The sequence below is a fragment of the Sphaerodactylus townsendi genome, linkage group LG05 (assembly GCF_021028975.2).
Source record: "Sphaerodactylus townsendi isolate TG3544 linkage group LG05, MPM_Stown_v2.3, whole genome shotgun sequence".
Taxonomy (NCBI): domain Eukaryota; kingdom Metazoa; phylum Chordata; class Lepidosauria; order Squamata; family Sphaerodactylidae; genus Sphaerodactylus; species Sphaerodactylus townsendi.
In genome coordinates this window covers 12,381,976-12,402,988 of record NC_059429.1, presented here as the reverse complement: position 1 = coordinate 12,402,988, position 21,013 = coordinate 12,381,976, and the positions used below count along the sequence as shown (strand labels likewise).

At 45.8% G+C, this 21,013-nt stretch overlaps 1 protein-coding gene and 1 pseudogene across 1 annotated transcript in view; one reads left to right on the top strand and one right to left on the bottom strand.

Moving 5' to 3' along the window:
* Window positions 1–270: 270 nt before the first annotated feature.
* The window catches only part of TMEM59L (transmembrane protein 59 like), a 29,766-nt gene continuing 9,023 nt past the window's right edge, over window positions 271–21,013 (bottom strand). The window contains exons 4-8 of the mRNA XM_048497777.1: window positions 19,002–19,148; window positions 17,299–17,407; window positions 13,637–13,754; window positions 9,436–9,553; window positions 271–1,500 (exon numbers count right to left, since the gene is read on the bottom strand). Of these exons, the coding sequence (XP_048353734.1) occupies window positions 1,468–1,500; window positions 9,436–9,553; window positions 13,637–13,754; window positions 17,299–17,407; window positions 19,002–19,148 (525 nt within the window). The 3' untranslated portion in view covers window positions 271–1,467. The remainder of the gene's footprint in view (window positions 1,501–9,435; window positions 9,554–13,636; window positions 13,755–17,298; window positions 17,408–19,001; window positions 19,149–21,013) is intronic.
* Window positions 14,264–14,382, top strand: LOC125434095 (annotated as a pseudogene).

The window sequence follows — 21,013 nt, the reverse complement described above, 5'->3', positions numbered from 1 at the left end:
CGATTATTAGCATTAAACCTCAGACCTAGTTTTGGGGAAGCACTGTAGGTAACCCTGTTAAGCGCTGTTAAACCCCACTGATTTTCATGCGAAGAACTAAAGTGCAGTCCTTTACCTGGGAGTAAGCTTGGTTGCTGGCAATGGGGCTTGCTTCTGAGTAAACCCCTCCTAGGGTCGTGATTCACCCATTGGAAGAGTTGCACAGTTGCTTCAAAGCAAAGCCACCGACTACCGCCAAGCTTTCTCCTGAGTAATGCATCCCTCGGAGCCAACCGTTTTTTTCTAAACTAAAACCTCAGTATTCAGGTTAAATTGCCGTGCTGGCACTTTGCGATAAATAAGTGGGTTTTGGGTTGCAATTTGGGCACTCGGTCTCGAAAAGGTTCGCCATCATTGATCTAGATTCCTACCGAGGGCAGACATCCAATTGGCCCACTCTGCGCCTGAATCAACCCCAGAGTCGCCAAGAGACACAGAATTCGGTCAGAGTTCTAGAATCCCCCGAGGCCTGAGGCTATGGCCAACCAAACCAAACCAGACTCTCCCCTCTTCTGTTTTAACGTCCAGAGCTGCCTTTATGCCATCCACTGCATGTTAAATCAAGTCCACCGGTGGATCTCTAAGATCTCAGGGCCGAGAAAGGTCTTGACCCCTGGCGCTCGAGATCCTAACTGAAGATGCCAAAATGAGCTTGTGCATAAAGCAGGCCCTCCTCCATCGGGCTAGTGGGTCTGCCTCTAAACATCTGAAGCTGCCTCATACAGAGTGAGACCCGTAGTCCATCTAGGTTACTAATTCTCTAGTTGGCAGTGGCTCATCCAGGCAGAGACACACCTTTCCTAATAAGTAAGGTCTTGTCAACCAGAGAACAAACCCCTGATTGGGTATGAAGCACAAGCTTTGTCAATAAGTGGGCAGTGGTGACAGGAAAAGGGACACTTACTTCCCACCCCTCCCTCTAAAAATGAAAATATCTGGAGTCCACCTCCAGAACGGTACATCGGAGAGGGCCACAGCTAGTTCACGCAGAATGCAACTCGTGATGTTATTGTGAGAGTAAACGGCTTATGACCTCAGTCCCCCCCCCCGCCCCCAAAGGCTTGAGATGTCATTGCTGGCAAAAACGGGGGGGAGGGGGCTTTTGTGAGCGGCTTCCAAACAGATGTTCTTGCGTTCCTACCTGGGCACAAGAGCAGGTGATGGGAGCCAGGCAACCCAGGGGGAAGGAAGGGGAGAGGTGGGAACGGAGGTTCACAGGAAACAGAGGGGAGGGCAGAGCAGGGATGGGTGGAATCGGGGTGATCAGGTTGCTCCTAGAGAGCAGTCTTGTCCAGATCCACTTTGACCGGCAGCAGGCGAAGCTTCCCTGTCGCTTAATAAAGATCTACTGGAGCGAAGATGGCGTGACGGCAATGACCGAGCATGAGAGTCACAGGGCGGGAGACCCGTCGATGCTCGAGTCCAGAGTTACTTCCCCTTATCTCCGTTGATGCTCAGGGGCTGGGAAGAGAAGGACAGATTTCACCTTCATGATGAACTTTTATTAGCAGGGGAAAAGCGACATCAATGTTTCGGCCCTACGGGAGCAAGCTCCAACCAATAAGTGAGATCGAAAAAGCTCTGACCCGGATGCCCTGGGCTAGCCTGATTTTGTCAGATCTCGGAAGCGAAGTCGGATCAACCCTGGTCACACTTTGTTCCACAGAAAGATGATGGTAGACTGTATATTCCTCCACCACAGAAAAAAGCGTGCCGGACCTTCTTTGTTGCAGAATGCTCTGCCTGGGTCCTAGTGCCTGCCTAGCCCTGCTCCACCAGCCATTTGAAAGTTGAAGTAAAAACTTCAACTGGTAGACCTGGCCTCTTTATCCACTATTGTCAGCAAGCACTCTGAAGGGCAGGTCTACCCACTGGCAAGCAGAACTGGTAGACCTGGCCTCTGTATCATCACTTCCGGCTGGTGAGAAAGAGCTGGTAGACCTGGCCTCTCTATCCGGCACTTTCAGCAAGCACTCTGAAGGGCAGGTCTGCCCACTGGTAAGAAGAACTAGTAGACCTGACCTTCACAGCAGCCAGGTGTACTCATTGCTTCTTAATGGCAAATAGACCAGCCCTCTGAGTGGTGGTAGAGTTCTGCTTTGCAAGGGGGCAGACTGGGCGCCCCAGGCAAGTGTCGCTCAGGACCCACACCCTGGCTTACCCCACCCTAAATACACCAGTGCTCACCATATACCTAGACAATCAATCCTACTGTTGAACAACTCTTATTGTAGAAAGGTTTTTCCTAATATCCATCTGTTACCTTTCTGCCCATAATTTAAACTCATTATTGTGAATGCTATCCCTTGCTGCTAATACCACACATCAGAGTTTTTAAGTGTGCTACTTCCCAAGGTAACTTGACCGGTTTAAGCTGCTGTTTATTTTTAAGCCTATTTGGAATGTGAGGTTTGGATCTGGTGTTTTTCCTGACTACATAAATGTATCAAGCACCTTCTGCCAATCATTAATCAGACTCAAACTAATATTGATTGAAACAGATTAAAATAAGATTTTTGGCAAGCAAACCAAGTTACAAAGACAGGTTAATGGTTTCCCACTGACCTGTGTTTATCTTAATTTTGGTCATTAGTTTCAAGTGGTTATTCTTTAATAGCTCCATTGTAGACGCTGTGGTTGGGACCTCGAGATATTTACAGAAGGGAACAAGACAATCTTTTGATTCGGGATTTTCTAGATTGAATATCTACATATTTGATTCTTACATGTGCTTCCTGCCTGCAGATACTTCAATCCACGGATACGGGACACATTTACCCTAAGCAGATGTTTCTGAAGACCTGGATACCCTCAAGGTCTGCTTTCCCCTTCAGTAAATCTTCACCACTTATTTCTCCCTCTTCCCCTTATTTGTCAACATACCCCTCTCTTGTTCCACAATCTACCTCCTCTCTCATTGCCTTGTCTGACAGTCATCCCAATTGGGGTGCTGTGTGGTTTCCGGGCTGTATGGCAGTGTTCTAGCAGCATTCTCTCCTGACGTTTCGCCTGCATCTGTGGCTGGCATCTTCAGAGGATCTGAAGTCATCCCAATTCCTTCCCCTTTGATTATTTCCCTCTCCCACCACCCCATTTCTCTCTTTTCCCTCCCCCACTCTTACTTTATGCCTCTCTAACTTATGTCTTTCTCCAGGATGGTATAGTGGTTAAGAGTAGGTGGATTCTAATCTGGAGAACCGGGTTTGATTCACCACTCCTCCACCCGAGTGGCAGAGGCTTATCTGGTGAACCAGAAACAGAGACCACATTGCTAGTGTACAGGCTGACTTCAGGTTGATCATTTTTTGCGACCACTTCAAAAAATTAGAGTTGTTCCTGATCATCTCAGTAAATTGCTCCAGAGCCATCATGTCCCCTGCTGAACAGACAGTCCAATGGCTTGTGCCCATTTACCTATATACGGTGGGGCACTGTTTGCCCAAAAGGAGCTCTGGGCCAAATCTCACCATAAATTGGCTACGACTTAATAGTTCTTTCCATCCCCACCACCAGGGAACAATGTCCGAAATCCAAGCCTGACTTTGGGATCACCACAATGCGCCCTGCCTGGCACACTGCGGAAGCCATCCGACGATCTAGAACAGTGATAGCGAACCTTTTCGAGACCGAGTGCCCAAACTGCAACCCAAAACCCACTTATTTATCGCAAAGTGCCAACACAGCAATTTAACCTGAATACTGAGGTTTTAGTTCAGAAAAAACCGTTGGCGCTGAGGCGTAAGCTTGAGGTGGTTGTTGGTGGCTTTGCTTTGAAGCAACCGTGCAACTCTTCCAAAGAGGGAATCACAACCCTAGGAGGTTTGCTCAGAAGCAAGCCCCGTTGCCAGAACCGAGCTTACTCCCAGGTAAAGGATTGCGCTTTAGTTCTTCGCATGAGAATCTGTGGGGCTTAACAGCGCTTAACAGGGTTACCTACACTGCTTCCCCAAAACTAGGTCTTAGGTTTAATGCTAATAATCGAGCCCAGCGGGGCCGAGGGCCAGCACGCCCTAGATGTTGTGTGTGGGGGGTGGTGAACAGGGGGTGACTCTGTTTATCGTATGCCCACAGAAGAGGAGCTCTGAGGTGCCACCTCCTGGCACTTTCCGTTCCATAGAGATTACGCCATCACTGCTCTAGAATAAAATTATTTGCAAAGGTGACCCAAATGTATATGGACGGTTAAGTCCATATACTTAATATGAACATGGTGAACACAAGAAAAAAATGTAGCAGCAGTGGCGTAGGAGGTTAAGAGCTCGTGTGTCTAATCGGGAGGAACCGGGTTTGATTCCCAGCTGTGCTGCCTGAGCTGTGGAGGCTTATCTGGGGAATTCAGATTAGCCTGTGCACTCCCACACACACCAGCTGGGTGACCTTGGGCTAGTGACAGCTTCTCGGAGCTCTCTCAGCCCCACCTACCTCACAGGGTGTTTGTTGTGAGGGGGGAAGGGTAAGGAGATTGTAAGCCCCTTTGAGTCTCCTGCAGGAGAGAAAAGGGGGATATAAATCCAAACTCTTCTAAATCTCGTAAAGACCAGGAAGCCAAGTTGGAATTAATTATCTGGTTAAAACGCAATGCATGAATTTTAGGTTTTTAACAGTTAAGCTTAGCTTAACTTTTTTTCTTGGATTTTAGTTATTAATATTAATTTTATTAAACTCTCTTTTTCTTCTTCCTTTTATTCCCTCCTTATCTTCCCTATCTCTCTTCTTTATTTAGGCTTTTGTGAGATGTTACAATTTTATGTAAATTCTCTCGCTCTTATCCCTTTCTTCCCCTTCCCTTAGCTTCCTTTTCCCGAACAACAGAGCCTTAAGACCTTTGGACCAATATAGAAAATATTGTGTGCATGGCATTCTAAGTTGTTTGCTACAACTCTGTATAACGCTCCTTTTAAATCTCCAATAAAAATGTATTTTAAAAAATAGAATAAAATTATTTGCTAAAGAGGTGACAGGTGTCTGAATTTTTTTCACAGAATTGCACCAGGAGGCAGTTCCCACCTGGGACTCTATTGCTTTTGAGGTATTTCATATCTTGCTGTGACTACTCAGCAGTCATTCTTTGATCAAGAACATTCCTGTGCTCCTCAGGTGAGACAGTTCTTTTGAAGTTCTCTTGCAGATGAGATTTTAAGCTGCCGTCGTTCGGTTTTGTCAGAAGTGTCTGGCGATGGGTACATCTGAGGGCCTACTAAGGAAGGAATTATTTTTCCCCCCTTTTAATCTGGGAATAGCTCCTGTTGCGAAGATAAGCACTTTGGTGACTAATCAGCTGGGTTTTGTCCCCTCCCCCCATTCGTAATGTGCCTGAGGAAAACCAAACGAAGCAGCAGTGGCGCAGGAGGTTAAGAGCTCGTGTATCTAATCTGGAGGAACCGGGTTCAATTCCCAGCTCTGCCACCTGAGCTGTGGAGGCTTATCTGGGGAATTCTGATTAGCCTGTACACTCCCACACATGCCAGCTGGGTGACCGTGGGCTAGTCAGAGCTTCTCGGAGCTCTCTCAGCCCCACCTACCTCACAGGGTGTTTGTTGTAAGGGGGGAAGGGCAAGGAGATTGTCAGCCCCTTTGAGTCTCCTGCAGGAGAGAAAGGGGGATATAAATCCAAACTCCTCCCTCCTCCTCCTCCTCCCCCTCCTCCTCCTCCTCCTCCTCCTCCTCCTCCTCCTCCTCCTCCTCCTCCTCCTCTTCTTCTTCTTCTTCTTCTTCTTCTTCTTCTTCTTCTTCTTCTTCTTCTTCTTCTTCTTCTTCTTCTTCTTCTTCTTCTTCTTCTTCTTCTTCTTCTTCTTCTTCTTCTTCTTCTTCTCCTCTTTTCCAGCTTTAAAAGCTGCCTGTATTTTAATGGGGACTAAGTTCGAAATTGGGGGGTGGGGGGGTGGAGTTCTGTAAGTCAACACCATTCCTCTTGTGAGCGTATGGAAGTAAGCTGGCTTTTGGGGACCTTCAGTCATCCAGTCTGTGCCCAGTTATGTCGTGGAATGTCCAGCGATGCCTTGTCCAAAGGACTTGTCCAAAGTCCGCCACTCATGCGGAGGAGTGGGGAATCAAACCTGGTTCTCTGGATTAGAGTCCGCTGCTCTTAACTAATACACCACGCTGGCTCTTCCCAGTGCATTAAATGCAGACAAGGCCAAGAGGACAGTTGGTAAAGTGCGTCTCCTAAATGAAATATCTTGTACTGTTTGTTTTTAAAACGTAATAAAAGCAATTTTTAAAAACATATTCCGCCCTTTTTTATTTCTAAAAGCCTCAGAATATTCTTAGAGCAGGGGTGTCCAACTCTGGTGCTTCAGATGATCATGGACTACAATTCCCATCAGCCCCTGCTGGCATGGTCAAGCTGAAGCGCCAGAGTTGGACACCCCTGTCTTAGAGCATATGTTTTGTTAACCTTCTCGATCTAGTTTCTGGAATATAGAACATCGGGCAGCTTTTTTTTTAGAAGAAGAAAACAAGGTCTGTCCGTGCATCTCAAATTTGTACCGACATCAAAGTAATCAATGTATTGTCGAAGGCTTTCACGGCCGGAATCACTGGGGTGCTGTGTGGTTTCCGGGCTGTATGGCCGTGTTCTCGCAGCATTCCCTCCTGATGTTTCGCCTGCATCTGTGGCTGGCATCTCCTTGGAAGATGGAGAGACCTGTTGTGCAGGCCAGAAGAGCTACCAGAGGATGGGGGGTGCACATTGCACTGGGCGCATGCCTGCCCCCCTGGAAAATCACCCTCTGGCCCCCCACAGTTACCTTAGTTCAGCCCGAAAGTGCAGGCTGGGAAAGCGGCATGTTTACTTGAGGCTGAAAACGGCCAAGTGGGAACTACACTTCCCAGGAGACCTTGTGCGCACCAAGGTCTCCTGGGAAGCGTAGTTCTCACCAGGCTGTTTTCAGCCTCAAGTGAGCAGGCCACATTTTCCAGCCTGCACTTTCAGGCTGGGGGGGGTGGGGGTGGGTGGGCTCTGCAGGGGACGATGACAGGAAAGCGCAGAGTGCGCACCGGGCGCAATATGGCCCAGCTACGCCTCTGCAGGCCAGGGAGGGATTTCCTATCTGGGTTTCTTCCTCGAGTTGTAGTTTTCTGTGATGGGGGTGGGGTCGGGGGGTCCCACCCCTGGCCACCAGGTCCCAGTATGGTCTTGATGATGTATTATTAGAAGCTGGGAGGGCCCAGGGGAAACGCCACGGTGCTCCAGCCCAGTTAAACAAGGACATGGCCAAAAAAAGGCAAGAAAACAGCAGTGGGCACCATACTGGTGCTTTCCTGCGCTCTGTTGCAGCTTCCCTCTGATGAAGACTTGAGGAAAGAAAGTTGGGCCAAACTGGTGGGCAGGTCAACCTCTTATGTTCCACGAAACTGTGGGAATTTCCTGCGGTTGCGATGGCTCACAGGTGGCACCTGACCTTGTCCGCTTAAAGGACCCTGTGGCCTCCATATCTCTTCACCTCATTGACTGGGGGTCCTCCTTCCTTGGGTTCAGGGAGGTCACAGGAAGCTTCCCGCAGACCTTGGAATATATTCGGTGGGGCGAGGGTCAGATCTGGAGCCCTGGAACACGTTGCCTGAGCCATTTCTGTCTGGCCCTTTGACCATTTCTGAGTCTTCAGTGTGGGAGGGGGCTTTTATTTACTGATGTCCTTTCTTTTCTTCTAAACAGAAGAAACGAGAGCCCTTCTGGTGGTTTTATCGTCCCCCATTATAGGGGGAATAACCACAAGTGCTTTTTGGATCTTTTTCTTCAGTAACTTGAGGCGATCGTCCAACTAGCTCCTGTCTGCAGCAGCAGGGTTATCAAGACTGGAGAATACAATTGAGGAAAGCCCCTGTAAAAATTTGCATAGTCCTGCCTGGAGCAATTGGGGCATGACCTAACCATTCTAGATGACTGAAGCCCCACTGAAGCTGAATAGCTCTTTGCCCTAGACCCGGAGTATCCAACTCTGGCCCTCTAGATGCTCATGGACTACGATTCCCATCAGGCCCGCAAATTGTGGTCCATGAACATTTGGAGGGCCAGAGTTGAACGGCGCTGCCCTAGACCTTCCATTTTATTTATTTCCAAAAATATTTCACTGTAAAGCACAAAGCTCCTCGTATTTCCTCTGGAGTTCCCACAAGGTATCTTTAAATCTTTTCATTTCATTTCATTTTAACCTTTAATGGCATATAAATTATTAGTATATTTCCATTTAAAAGAGAAAACTTTTAAAACATTTAAATACGGGTGTTTAAAATGCTTTCCAAGAATTTAGCCACTGCCAAGGTGATCGATGGACTACAGTCACTTAGCAGAAAGCGAGTGGTCTGGAACTTGGAGTGCTCAAGTCTTGGAAGCAGCAGAGGGTGGGTATCTTTAAATCATGGCCCTTTGGGAAATCATTCACACAACTGTTTGGCCAATTCTCTGAACCTTTCCAAGTTTTCCATTTAGTACATAGGTGTCAAACTCACGGCCTTCCAGATGTTATGGACTGGCAGGGGATAATGGGAACTGTAGTCCATAACATCTGGAGGGCTGCGAGTTTGACACCTATGACCTAGTACAATACAATTTTTATTATTATTACTTTAATAACATATTTCTATCCCTTCTTTCCTATTGGCTGATGTTACATTTGCCTAGACATGTACAGCATCATAGGCTTGGTAGTCTTATCTTTGTATTGTTTAAGGAGCAGCAGTGGCGTAGGAGGTTAAGAGCTCATGTATTGAGTCTGGAAGAACTGGGTTTGATTCCCAGCTCTGCCGCCTGAGCTGTGGAGGCTTATCTAGGGAATTCAGATTAGCCTGTACACTCCCACACACGCCAGCTGGATGACCTTGGGCTAGTCACAGCTTCTCAGAGCTCTCTCAGCCCCACCTACCTCACAGGGTGTTTGTTGTGAGGGGGGAAGGGCAAGGAGATTGTAAGCCCCTTTGAGTCTCCTGCAGGAGAGAAAGGGGGGGATATAAATCCAAACTCTTCTTCTTCTCTTTTAAGTGGGTAACTATGTTGTTCTGCAGTTGGACAGCTAGAGTTGAGCTGAGTAGTGCTTCAGAGACTAACAAGATCTTGGGGGTATGAGCTTTTCAGAGTCAAAACTTCCTTTGTCAAACATGAAAGGAGCTTTGACTCTCAAATTTTTCTACTCTGAATATCCTGTTGATCTCTAAGGTGCCACTGGACTCAAATCTTTAGGTAGCCTTGGGACAACAAAAAACCATGATGCAGTGTAACTGGGAGCACAGAAACACTGGAGTGGATGGCAGAAATATGGATTTCAGGAATATTCCTCCAGGAAAGCAGAACCCCAAATTTGCTCCCCAATTTTTTTAAAAGGAAGGAATTCATTCATAAACTACATCTTAAATGTTTGTACTCAAAGCTTCCGGAAACACCCATTAGTTTCCCCTTACCTGGGTCTTGACGTGCTGATCTGGGGCAGTCACCAAGCTGGCACAGCTGAGCCAAAGCATCACCATGATGGAGAGGAAGAGACAGGCAGCCAGGATCCAGCGGGGCAGCCCTGAACGCCTGTAACACCCGGATGCCCCCCGCCAGAGAGAGACGACGAGATTATGGCTGGCCATGGGGATGGAGGAAACTTCAAATTGGCTGATGAAGAGGGAAAGGGAAAGGAACACGCCAGCGTAGGGGTGGGGAAGGAGGAGACGAACGTCAACCGCTGGGGTGTGGGTGCTTTACTTCACCTAAGTGGGCAAACACAAGCTTCAAAGATTCAGATTCTCTAATATCAATAGTTGCAACAAAAATACAGCTTCTTGCTTTAAAACAAACTAAGGAATTCGGCAGAAATGCTTCTCAATATACCCAGGGTGAATATAGTCACTTCCAAGTATTGGCGATCACTCTTAAAGGTACAGCTACATCGCTTGTAAGTACTTAAAATAAATGCATAAACTTTCTCTCGGGCTGCCCTAACTCCAGTGTAGTTTGATCTCAGGGTTTCTTTACGCGGCCCGATTACCGCGTAAAGGAGCAGCAGTGGCGTAGGAGGTTAAGAGCTCATGTATCTAATCTGGAGGAACCGGGTTTGATTCCCAGCTCTGCCACTTGAGTTGTGGAGGCTTATCTGGGGAATTCAGATTAGCCTGTACACTCCCACACACGCCAGCTGGGTGACCTTGGGCTAGTCCCAGCTTCTCGGAGCTCTCTCAGCCCCACCCACCTCACAGGGTGTTTGTTGTGAGGGGGGAAGGGCAAGGAGATTGTAAGCCCCTTTGAGTCTCTTGCAGGAGAGAAAGGGGGGATATAAATCCAAACTCTTCTTCTTTTATTAGAGAACCACAACATAGGCAGAGTTCTCATATTTGTAAAAATAATTAGTGCGCTAATAATATAACAATCATCAGTCACTTGCGCAAAGTCTTGCTAACAGGAAACTCTTATGTGTTATTTTTAGAAGTTTACACTCCTGCTCTCCTAAAAAACACAAACAGATTGAAACTGTATATCAATACTAAACAAAACATATTTCACATCCAAGAATCCAGTTTATAAGAGACATAACCGGGAACAGCAAAAAGGCAGCATGCTCCCACGCCCAACATCCGTCCTCAAAGGGAAGTCCTGCTCTAACAAGCTGCAGCTCCTAACAACAGGTGCCACTAATTAATCCACTTCACCTGTGGCATTTCACAAAAATGCTCAAAAATCAATGTTTGGATTTAATCCAAAAGGTTCCAAGGGACTGAGATGAAATGTATATTGTCCTTCCAACTGTAACAGTCTCTGTTCCACAGACTGATTATGCACAAGGTGTCTGCCGTGCAATAGGAGCGAATGTTTGAAGATTTCTTGTTTGAACATATTTCCTCAAACCGTGCTTTCACTTTCCATTCTCTCCAAGGCAAGTGAGACCATTTCTAGCACAATTTTAATTTTCTTCGCCACCAGAGCAGGGCAGATTTGCCAGCGAGCACAGTTTCACCCCCGACGTCTTCCTTTCCGAAAGAAAGTTTATGCATGTATTTTAAGTACTTACAGGCATGTAGCTGTACCTTTAAGAGTGATCACAAATACTTGAAACAGTGACTGCATTCACCTTGGTATACTGAGAAGGGTTTTTGCTGTATTCTTTAGTTTATATTTAAGCAAGAAGCTGTATTTTTTGTTGCCGTTACTGATATTTGAGAATCTGAACCTTTGAAATGTTTCAATATTTTTCTGATTAAAATAAGAAATAATACAATCTATTTTGTTAAGAGAGAAGCTGTGTTTGCCCACAAGTATTGATAGCCTGTGGTGCAGAGTGGTTTAGTTAGCCAATGTATAGAGCTGGGGTCTGCAACCCGCGGCTCTCCAGATATTCATGGACTACAATTCAAATCAGCCCCTGCCAGCATGGCCAATTTTTGTATGATGGTGAACCTGCAGCAGGGACCTTGAACTCTCCTGGAATTAAACCTGATTTCCAGATGACAGAAGTCAGATCCCCAAAGAAAACAACTGTTTTGGACGGTGGACTTTATGGCATTATGTCCCACTGAGGTCTTTCCTGACCCCAACCACTGCTGTATCAAGGACCCTCTCTCAAATCTCCAGGAATTTCCCAGTCCAGAGTTGGCAACCGTAATGTCAGCTGACCCATTCAACTAGTCCACCTGTCCAAATCTCCCAGATGGCTCTGTCTCCAGTGGGTAATAACCACCAACTAGCAAGCCAGGGGGTCTGCCCCAAAGCCAATTACAACCCCTTTCCCCAAAGCAGTTCTGTTCTTAAAGTTTACCAATCCCACCCACCTTTCCCCAAGTGAGCTCCCACTCCCCATTTGTACTAACACCCTCCTCTTTGCTAAAGGTGCCTGCCCCCCAGATAAGTAAATTTTACTTACAGGCCAACCATTCATCTAATGTTGAAACTTGGGGCCCTTTCTACACACAGGCTGAGCCCCATAACCTGTTGGCAGTCATCTCTTGGGGGCTGTGAAAGCACAAAACCTTTGCAAGCAGTTCTGGAAATGCAGCCTCCATGTACAAGGCTCTCCATGTACAACTCTTATAACTAAACATAAATAATCACTTAGTCCATTCAATTCTACATAAAAACGTCTCGCGCGTATAGAACGTTTTTCGTGCGTCTTCCTCAGTATGCCAGTATGTTCAATCAACTTCCAACAGTTCTTTGAGGCTTCTAATGGGTATATTGGCTCTCTGTTAAGAGAGATGTTTTTATGTAGAACCTTATGTAGAATCTACAGAATTGGAATATGGATTATATGGAACTGAAGCTTTGTTTCTGAACAAAGAATTGAATGGACTAAGTGATTATTTATGTTTAGTTATAAGAGTTGGAAGACTTATGCTGTATCTTCAAGAACTTTGTCAGAGAAATAAGGAAATGTAAATACAAATAGAAGTGTTAAGTTGTTTAATTATATGTAAGATCAATATATAAGATTGGACACAGCCAGAGTGCAACGTGTGTATTTTTGAGATATAAGTTAGCGCCACCTCAGGAGAGACTGTTTCCACAGGGGCAGTGTGTTGGATACACTTATCCATTTATTAACAGACTGCAACCAATTTCACCACCAACGTTTTCTGCTTAAACATCATCTTGTTAAAATAAATTCTATTTGTTTAACAGGTGTCAAGCTGGCCGAACTTTTGCTGAGTGACAGAAATCAGAGAACAACTGAAATAGTAGCAAACTTCTTAGCCAAAGTTATGAAACAAAATGTTCTCAAATATGAAGACATCGCTCAAACGTCTGTTAACCTTCCTTGTTCAGAATGAACTTTAGAAATGCACTTATTTAATTCTTAATTTATACTGGTTGTTGTGGGCTTTCCAGGCTGTGTGGTCGTGGTCTGGTAGATCTTGTTCCTAACGTTTCGCTTGCATCTGTGGCTGGCATCTTCAGAGGTGTATCACAGAGGGAAGGACGCTTCTACCAGACCATGGCCAGATGGACACAGTGTGTAACAGACTTCTCTCTGTGATACACCTCTGAAAATGCCAGCCACAGATGCAGGCGAAACGTTAGGAACAAGATTTACCAGACCACGGCCACACAGCCCAGAAAGCCCGCAACAACCAGTTGAGTCTGGCCGTGAAAGCCTTCTTAATTTATAGTTGGGTAAAGTTGTAAAAGAGATTTTATTTTGAAGTTAATACGAACATAAGAACTAGCCTGCTGGATCAGACCAGAGTCCATCTAGTCCAGCACTCTGCTACTCGCAGTGGCCCACCAGGTGCCTTTGGGAACACACATGCAGGAGGTGAAAACAGTGGCCTTCTGCTGCTGCTGCACCTGAGCACCTGGTCTGTTAAGGCATTTGCAATCTCAGATCAAGGAGGATCAAGATTGGTAGCCATAGATCGACTTCTCCTCCATAAATCTGTCCAAGCCCCTTTTAAAGCTATCCAGGTTAGTGGCCATCACCACCTCCTGTGGCAGCATATTCCAAACACCAATCACACGTTGCGTGAAGAAGTGTTTCCTTTTATTAGTCCTAAGTTTTATTATATTGGATGTTACTTTTTCTGAAGGCCATTAAAGGTTGTTGACTTGACTGGACCAGACTTCTCCCTGCCCCTCTTTTCCTCTGCCCAACATTTAACCAGCTACCAAACTCCCCCGACGCAGTCTTACTTGGACATGCAGCCCAGGAAGTCATGCTCTGCTGATGGTGGGGTCTCCATTGGAGGGTGCCCTTTGTTTTTGCTCTTTGGTTCCTCGATGGGAGGTTTTTCCAGTTTCTCCCGAAGGCCTGAAAAGAGGCGAGGGAAAGTTGTTTATCAAGAACTTGCACAAAAATGGGACAAACCAGGAGCTGGTACTCAATTTTAACAAACAAGGAACCTTTATTGGCATAACAACATTATATACACAGATCCACTTAACCAAGTAGAGGGAAGCTAAAATAAATGTACAGGTAGGGAAGGCTGATGTTCAGGATTTGCTCCTAAAGCGCTGTTTTATGTACAAATCCAAAAATTTGGTGACTGCATCGTTTGCATCACTACTGGAGCTGTCCAACAGAAAGGTAATCTTTTGCAAGTCAGATGCATACTCTTTTTTGAGTAGCAGAGGTGACAGGTATTTGACTCTGGGTCCTGTGTAAAGTGGACAATAAAGTAAGATATGATCTATAGAGTCTACACAGTTCCCGTTGCATATGCATAGCCTTTGGTGGTAAGGGGTTTTAGTGAATCTCCCTGTTGATACGGCTGATGGAAGGGCATTGCAACGGGCCAACATCATTGCTCTACGGAGCCTGGGCACGGTTATACCACCCTGAACACGCCTGATCTCGTCTGATCTCGGAAGCTAAGCAGGGTCGGGCCTGGTTAGTACTTGGATGGGAGACCGCCTGGGAATACCGGGTGCTGTAGGAGCTGGTACTCCATGCTGACAAGTACCAGGAAGTGGGTAAATCGGTCGCACAGATCATAGAAAAAACCCTGCAGAATCAGATCGCCTAGTCCAGCATCCTCTATGCACCAGCAGATGGCTCCAGGGAGTTCGCAAGCAGGGCACGAAGTCAATTGGCTTCCTCTGCTGCGGGCCCCTGACTTAGAACTGTGCTTAATTTCTCAACGGAAAGGTTCCACTTCACTGCAGTTGCAAACAGCTATTGATAGACCTGCCCTGACCTGGATGGCTTAGGCTGGCCTGATCTCATTAGGTTTAGGAAGCTAAGCAGGAGTGGCCCTGGTTAGTACTTGGAGGGGAGACCACAAAGGAATACCAAGGGTGCTATGCAGAGACAGGAAATAGCAACCCACCTCTGCTCGTCTCCTGCCTCGAACATGCTATGGGGTCACTGTAAGTTGGCAGCAACTTGATGGCACCTGTCTACCATTGACCAACCTCTCTCATCCTCCATAAATGTGTCTAATCACCCTTACGTTCAACTAATAAAGCAGCCATTACTCCATCATGTGGCAGTGAGTTCCCCAAGTTACTTAGTGAGTGAAGGGCTCTCTCCAGAATCTATTGCTCAGTGATTTTGTTGAATGCCCCCAAGTTCTAGTATTATAGACAAGGCAGAAAAACTTATTACTATCCACTTTCTCCATGTATGGTTTTATAAACACACATCCTATCCCCACAGTCCTATCTCAACTGAAATGCCCCAACTTCTTCAGCCTGTCCTCATAAGAAAAACACTCCCATCCTTTGATGATTTTTTTGTTCTTTTCTGCTCCTTTTTCCTGCCTATAATATTTATTGTCACAAACGGCAACCAGAAACGTAAATGGAATTTCAGATGAGGCCCCACCAAGATATACAACAAAATTATAATAATTATTATATCAAAGAAGGGCAATTTGGTGACCCAAGAAGGACATCTAGTGGTGAGAGTGAAGATGGCAGATTAGAAGAGAATTCATGACAGATCTGATGCTAGTGGATCGGACCCTATGCAAAAATTAGAAATGTTATTAACTTCTATGCAAAATGAAATGTTAGATATGAAGGACAAGATGATGGGGGAAATATGAGACATAAAAAAGGAGATTAAAGAGAGAGTTACTGACTTTAAAAGGCTTTCAAAGGAATTTATGTCACTTGAAACGAAGATGAAATCAAATCAGAAGGAGATTAATTGTCAAGTGGAGAAATTACTTTGGTTAAATTTAAAGCAAAAGTGTAATGATTTTAATGAGTGTATAATTGATCTTATATTGTGACCTGCCCTGAGCCCTGCAAGGATAGGGTGGGATATAAATTCAATAAAATAAATAAATGTGCAGTCAGAATACATGCGATGCCAGAAACGGAGGAAGAAAGACTTAGAAAAAAATTTATTCCAGTTAGCGAAGTTCATGTCACTTTTTGTTGCAGAAATAGTCTATGGTGAATAAAATTTATTGTGTAAGATCTTTAGCAGCTAAGAACAAGAATCCCCCACAGGACTGTGTCATGTATGTGACACGAAGAGCCTTCGTATGTATTACCAGAAAAAATGAAGTTTCAAGGTTGCGACCTAATCATGAAAGAGCTACCGCAAGAGACTGCTGAAATGTAAAGAGTATAGATTTCTCACAGATGCTTTGAAAAAGAAGAACATTCCATTTAGATGGATGCTGGTTGAGGGGTTGGCCTTCAGTGGAACCTACCAGAAGATCACAGATACTCAAGACACGAGGAAGTTCTTCAGTAAGAACAAAAAAAGATAATCAGACAACCTGAAAGTGCTTTCCGTTGCCTTTCCTTTCTCATTCTTTTTACAGAGAGTAACATAACACCAGGGGGTTAAATTGAGAATCAGGAGGGGTAGGAGAGAGAGAGAGAGTAAGATAGAAATTATAGATTTAAGATGAGTTTAATTATAAATGCTTAAATAATTTGAAAATTTATATATATATATATAACACAGGGGCATGCAACAGGTAGAATGAGGAATGAAATAGAGTAAGTTAGTAAAAGTGAAAGATCGTATATTTTTGGTGCTTGTTACAAGTGTTCTACATGTTATAAGAAGAAGAAGAAGAGTTTGGATTTATTATTATTATTATTATTATTATTAATTATATTTCTAAACCGCCCTCCCCCGAAGGGCTCATATTCCCCCTTTCTCTCCTGTAAGAGACTCAAAGGGGCTGACAATCTCCTTGCCCTTCCCCCCTCACAACAAACACCCTGTGAGGTGGGTGGGGCTGAGAGAGCTCCGAAAAGCTGTGACTAGCCCAAGGTCACCCAGCTGGCGTGTGTGGGAGTGTACAGGCTAATCTGAATTCCCCAGATAAGCCTCCACAACTCAAGCGGCAGAGCTGGGAATCAAACCCGGTTCCTCCAGATCAGAGTGCACCTGGTCTTAGCCACTGCTCTTAGCCACTACGCCACTGCTGCTCCCACTAATAAGATGATATTAGCGAAACTAACTTTTTTTAAAAAAGGTGGGAACAATAATAACATAAGCTGGTATAGAAGTAAATGGGGTTAGTCAGAAATATTATACATAAGGTGAAGACAAGATGGGATCTATTTAGAATTCTTTATCTCTTTATATTATTTTATTCTGATTTTTTCTTTATCAAATGTCACTGCATGGATTAATGGTTATTTTTCAGGGAATGGAGGTTGACTCTTTGTATTTCATATCTGTTTTTTCTTTTATCTCTCTATGTAGGTGGCAGGTACACCATCTTGTAGTTGTAGTCTAAAAAATAAAACATTATTATTACAAAAAGAAGGATAATGCATTTGTGTTAAAGCAAATTTTAAAATATAGGGAAAAATGTCATTCTTTTCAGAGGCAATACAATAATGGCCAAGTCCCTAACAATTCCACTTGTTTCCTTTACCTGTGTGGGGTTTCACGGTGTTGGGGTTCGAGACGGTCCAGGCTTTCTCCGACACCTCGGACTTAGGCGCTTGTACTTCTGGAACAGGGTACTCAATTTCTGGCTGTGACTGAGGACAAAAGAGAGTTGGCAATTCTCAAGAGATTGTATTGTCGAAGGCTTTCACAGTCGGATTCAACTAGTTGTCGTGGGTTTTCCTGCATCTGTGACTGGCATCTTCAGAGGTGTACATAACAGACTTCTCTCTGTGATACATCTCTGAAGATGCTGGCCACAGATGCCGGCGAAACGTTAGCAACAAGATCCACCAGACCATGACCACACAGCCCGGAAAACCCACAACAACCAGTCTCAAGTGATTATCCGTGCAATTACGTGTTGTCCAGATTGCCACCCCAGATAATGGGGAACTTAAAATTTGACAGGTGGACTGCAGAGATCTGGATTCAGACACACACACACACACCCCCCCCAGTTCTGAAAAAAAAATCTAGAATCAGCAATGTGAGTGAGTTGCTGAGCGCTCGGAAACAGCCTCCCCTCCTCCTTTTCTTTGGTTTTTTTTCTCAGTAGTATTTCTTTCCTTTCCTCATCTTTTCCCTTTTTAATCTTTTTGGTTTTTTTAAATAACAAGTGGATATGCATTACAGAAAAGGTGCCAACAGGCACCACGGCATCCACAGGCCCGAGGCCAGTGATGGCGAACCTATGGCATGGGTGCCAGAAGTGGCACTCGGAGCCCTCTCTGTGGGCATGCGCACACAGAGTTTGTCATGTGGGGGGCGGAAAATCACCCCCCCACACACACACATCTAGGCTGGCCTGGGCCACTGAGCACGACATGTGCGCACTGCGGTGAGCAGGGAGGACTCGGCTGGCGGGCCTGGTGCCCGTGCTCCGGGTGGCTGCTGCCCGAAGGGGGGGTGGCACAGAGGAGGCAGAGATGCTAGAGAGGCACAGAGCGGTGCGCGCGGGACTTGCTGGAGGCTAGAGCAGGCTGGCCCCTGCTCGAGTGGGTGGGGCAAAGGAAGAGGGAGCCAACCAGTTTTTTATAAACTAAAACCTCAGCATTCAGGTTAAATTGCCGGGTTGGCCCTTTGCGATAAATAAGCGGGGTTTGGGTTGCAATTTGGGCACTCGGTCTCAAAAAGGTTCACTGCCCATCACTGCCCTAGGCTGAGGATCCCTGGTGGAGGGTAAAAAGTGCTGATTGCCACCTAGGGACACTTCCCATTATTATTGTAAAATGCCACAACATTAATATTTCCAAACGTATTCCGCCTCTCCTTCCAAATTTTGATCAGATTTCATGTTGCCTCCAATCTTTGCCTTCCTGGGCCCATCTGATGCTTTAGGCCACAGGTGTGAAACTCGCGGCCCTCCAGATGTTATGGACTACAGTTCCCATCATCCCCTGCCAGCATAATGCTGACAGTGGATGATGGGAACTGTAGTCCATAACATCTGGAGGGCTGCAAGGTTGACACCTATGCTTTAGCCTTTTCTTTCTGTATTGTCAGAGGGGTGCCCCCAGAACTTCCACATATGTCCTACCTGGACCTTCCAAACACTGTTTTTCATGCTTTCCTTCTATGCAGGTCTGGAAGCCCAGCCTAGCCCAGCCCCTATTTTGGCCTACCCAGCTGGGATACCCTCTGACCTGCCTTTGGGATACAGTTTCCCTTTCTCTTCCTCTGACCCACCTGGAAAACCACCACTTTCCCATCATCCGACTGAAGGTAGAAAGTCCACGTCGAGGAGATGAAACTTTGGGCTGAGCTGACAATGTCGTTGCAGAAATTGGAGACCAGGTCGAAGACGGAGAAGGAAGCCGGTTTCAGATCTGGAACCTGCCCGAGGGGAAAAGAAGTGAGTGCCTGTCCGATCCTTTTAATGCCCTCCTAACATTAACAGCTACCTGACAGGCTGTCCTTAGCAAGTAACAGTAGCCCCTTAGTAAGCAGACCAAAACAAACCCACATAAATTGGGAGAGCCATACGGCCCAAACTAGCTCAACCTCATTAGGTCTTGAAAGATAAGTAGAGTCAACTTTGGTTAGTACTTGTGTGATGGACCCTACACACAGACAGGCAATAGCAAACCGGGCGCACTCTGGCCCAGCTACGCCTCTGATGCAGAGGCAGGTAATGGCAAACCACCTCAGCTAGACTCTGGTGTTGACCTGGATGGCCCAGGCTAGCCCGATTTCATCAAATCCTGGAAGCTAAGCAGGGTCAACCTTGGCTAGTACTTGGGTGGGAGGCCACCCATAGAAGTTAAGGGTTGCTACGCAGAGGCAGGCAATGGCAAACCACCTCTGCTATTCTTTAGTTTGACTTGGATGGTCTAGGCTAGCTGGATTTCATCAGATCTCAGACACTAAGCAGGGGAAGCCTTGGTTAATATTTATGTGCGAGCCACAAGGAAGTCGAGGGTTGCTATGCAGAGCAGAGGCAGAGCTACCAGGGGGCCGGGTGGTGCACGTTGCACTGGGTGTGCGCCTGGGTGTGTGTGGAAAATCCCCCCCGCAGTGCCCCCCCCCCCATTTACCTTCTTGAAATAGTGCAGGCTGGAGAAGCGGCCTGTTCTCTTCAGGCTGAAAACGGCCTGGTGGGAACTACATTTCCCAGGAGACCTTGCGAGCCCCAGGGTCTCATGGGAAGTGTAGTTCTCATTAGGCCATTTTCAGCCTGAAGGGAACAGGATGCTTCTCCAGACTGCACTATGGTAAGGGAAGGGCGGGGGGCAGAGTGCTGCAAGGGGGGGGGGGAGGGACGACACAGAGTGCATACCAGGCGCACTCTGGCCCAGCTACGCCTCTGATGCAGAGGCAGGTAATGGCAAACAGCCTCAGCTAGACTCTGGTGTTGACCTGGATGGCCCAGGCTAGCCCGATTTCATCAAATCCTGGAAGCTAAGCAGCGTCAACCTTGGTTAGTACTTGGGTGGGAGACCACCCAAAGAAGTCAAGGGTTGCTATGCAGAGGCAGGCATTGTTTGTTTCTTGCCTTTCCCGACAAAAAGGAGAAAAAAAGATACCAGGTAACAGCTTTGGTGACGTGTGCACAGATAAATACATAAAAATAAATAGTCTTGTCAAATTAAAAGTGTCTTGATACCATACATCATAACTGCTGTGGAGAGGGTCAGTACAAAGGAATTCCGATCCCCCTGATGAAACTTACGGAGTTATCCCCTCGCGGTCCCCCCGCAATCTGGAAATCCGCATAAATCTTTTTGGCCCTCTTTTCATACCAGAGAAGTCTGAATTTTATTTTATTTTTCATTTCTTTTAACTTTTTTTTTTTAAAAAAAACGGTGTATATTTATGGTGTTAAAAGATAACATATGTTGATATTATACGACGTTATACATATAAGTTATGCATTAAAGTTTTTTGGTGCCGTCTGCTGCCTTTGTGTGTTCTCTGCAGCTTCTGCAAATCTCCCCCCAAATTCCCGTTTTAACTTCTTATGCTGGCCTGCAATATATCAAAACCGTGATAAAATCCAACAGCTGTACATAATGGACAGATTATCATCTAAAATTAAAATGCTACCAGCGGACTGCTATGTACAGAATTGGCAATTGTGGTTGTGTATATCTCAAACGTTTATGACATAAATATTGTTCCAGTGACATATTTTCTTTTTTTTTAGTATAGGACTGGTGTATTTCTCAATGTTTCCTTTCCTTTCCCCCCCCGGCATGTTC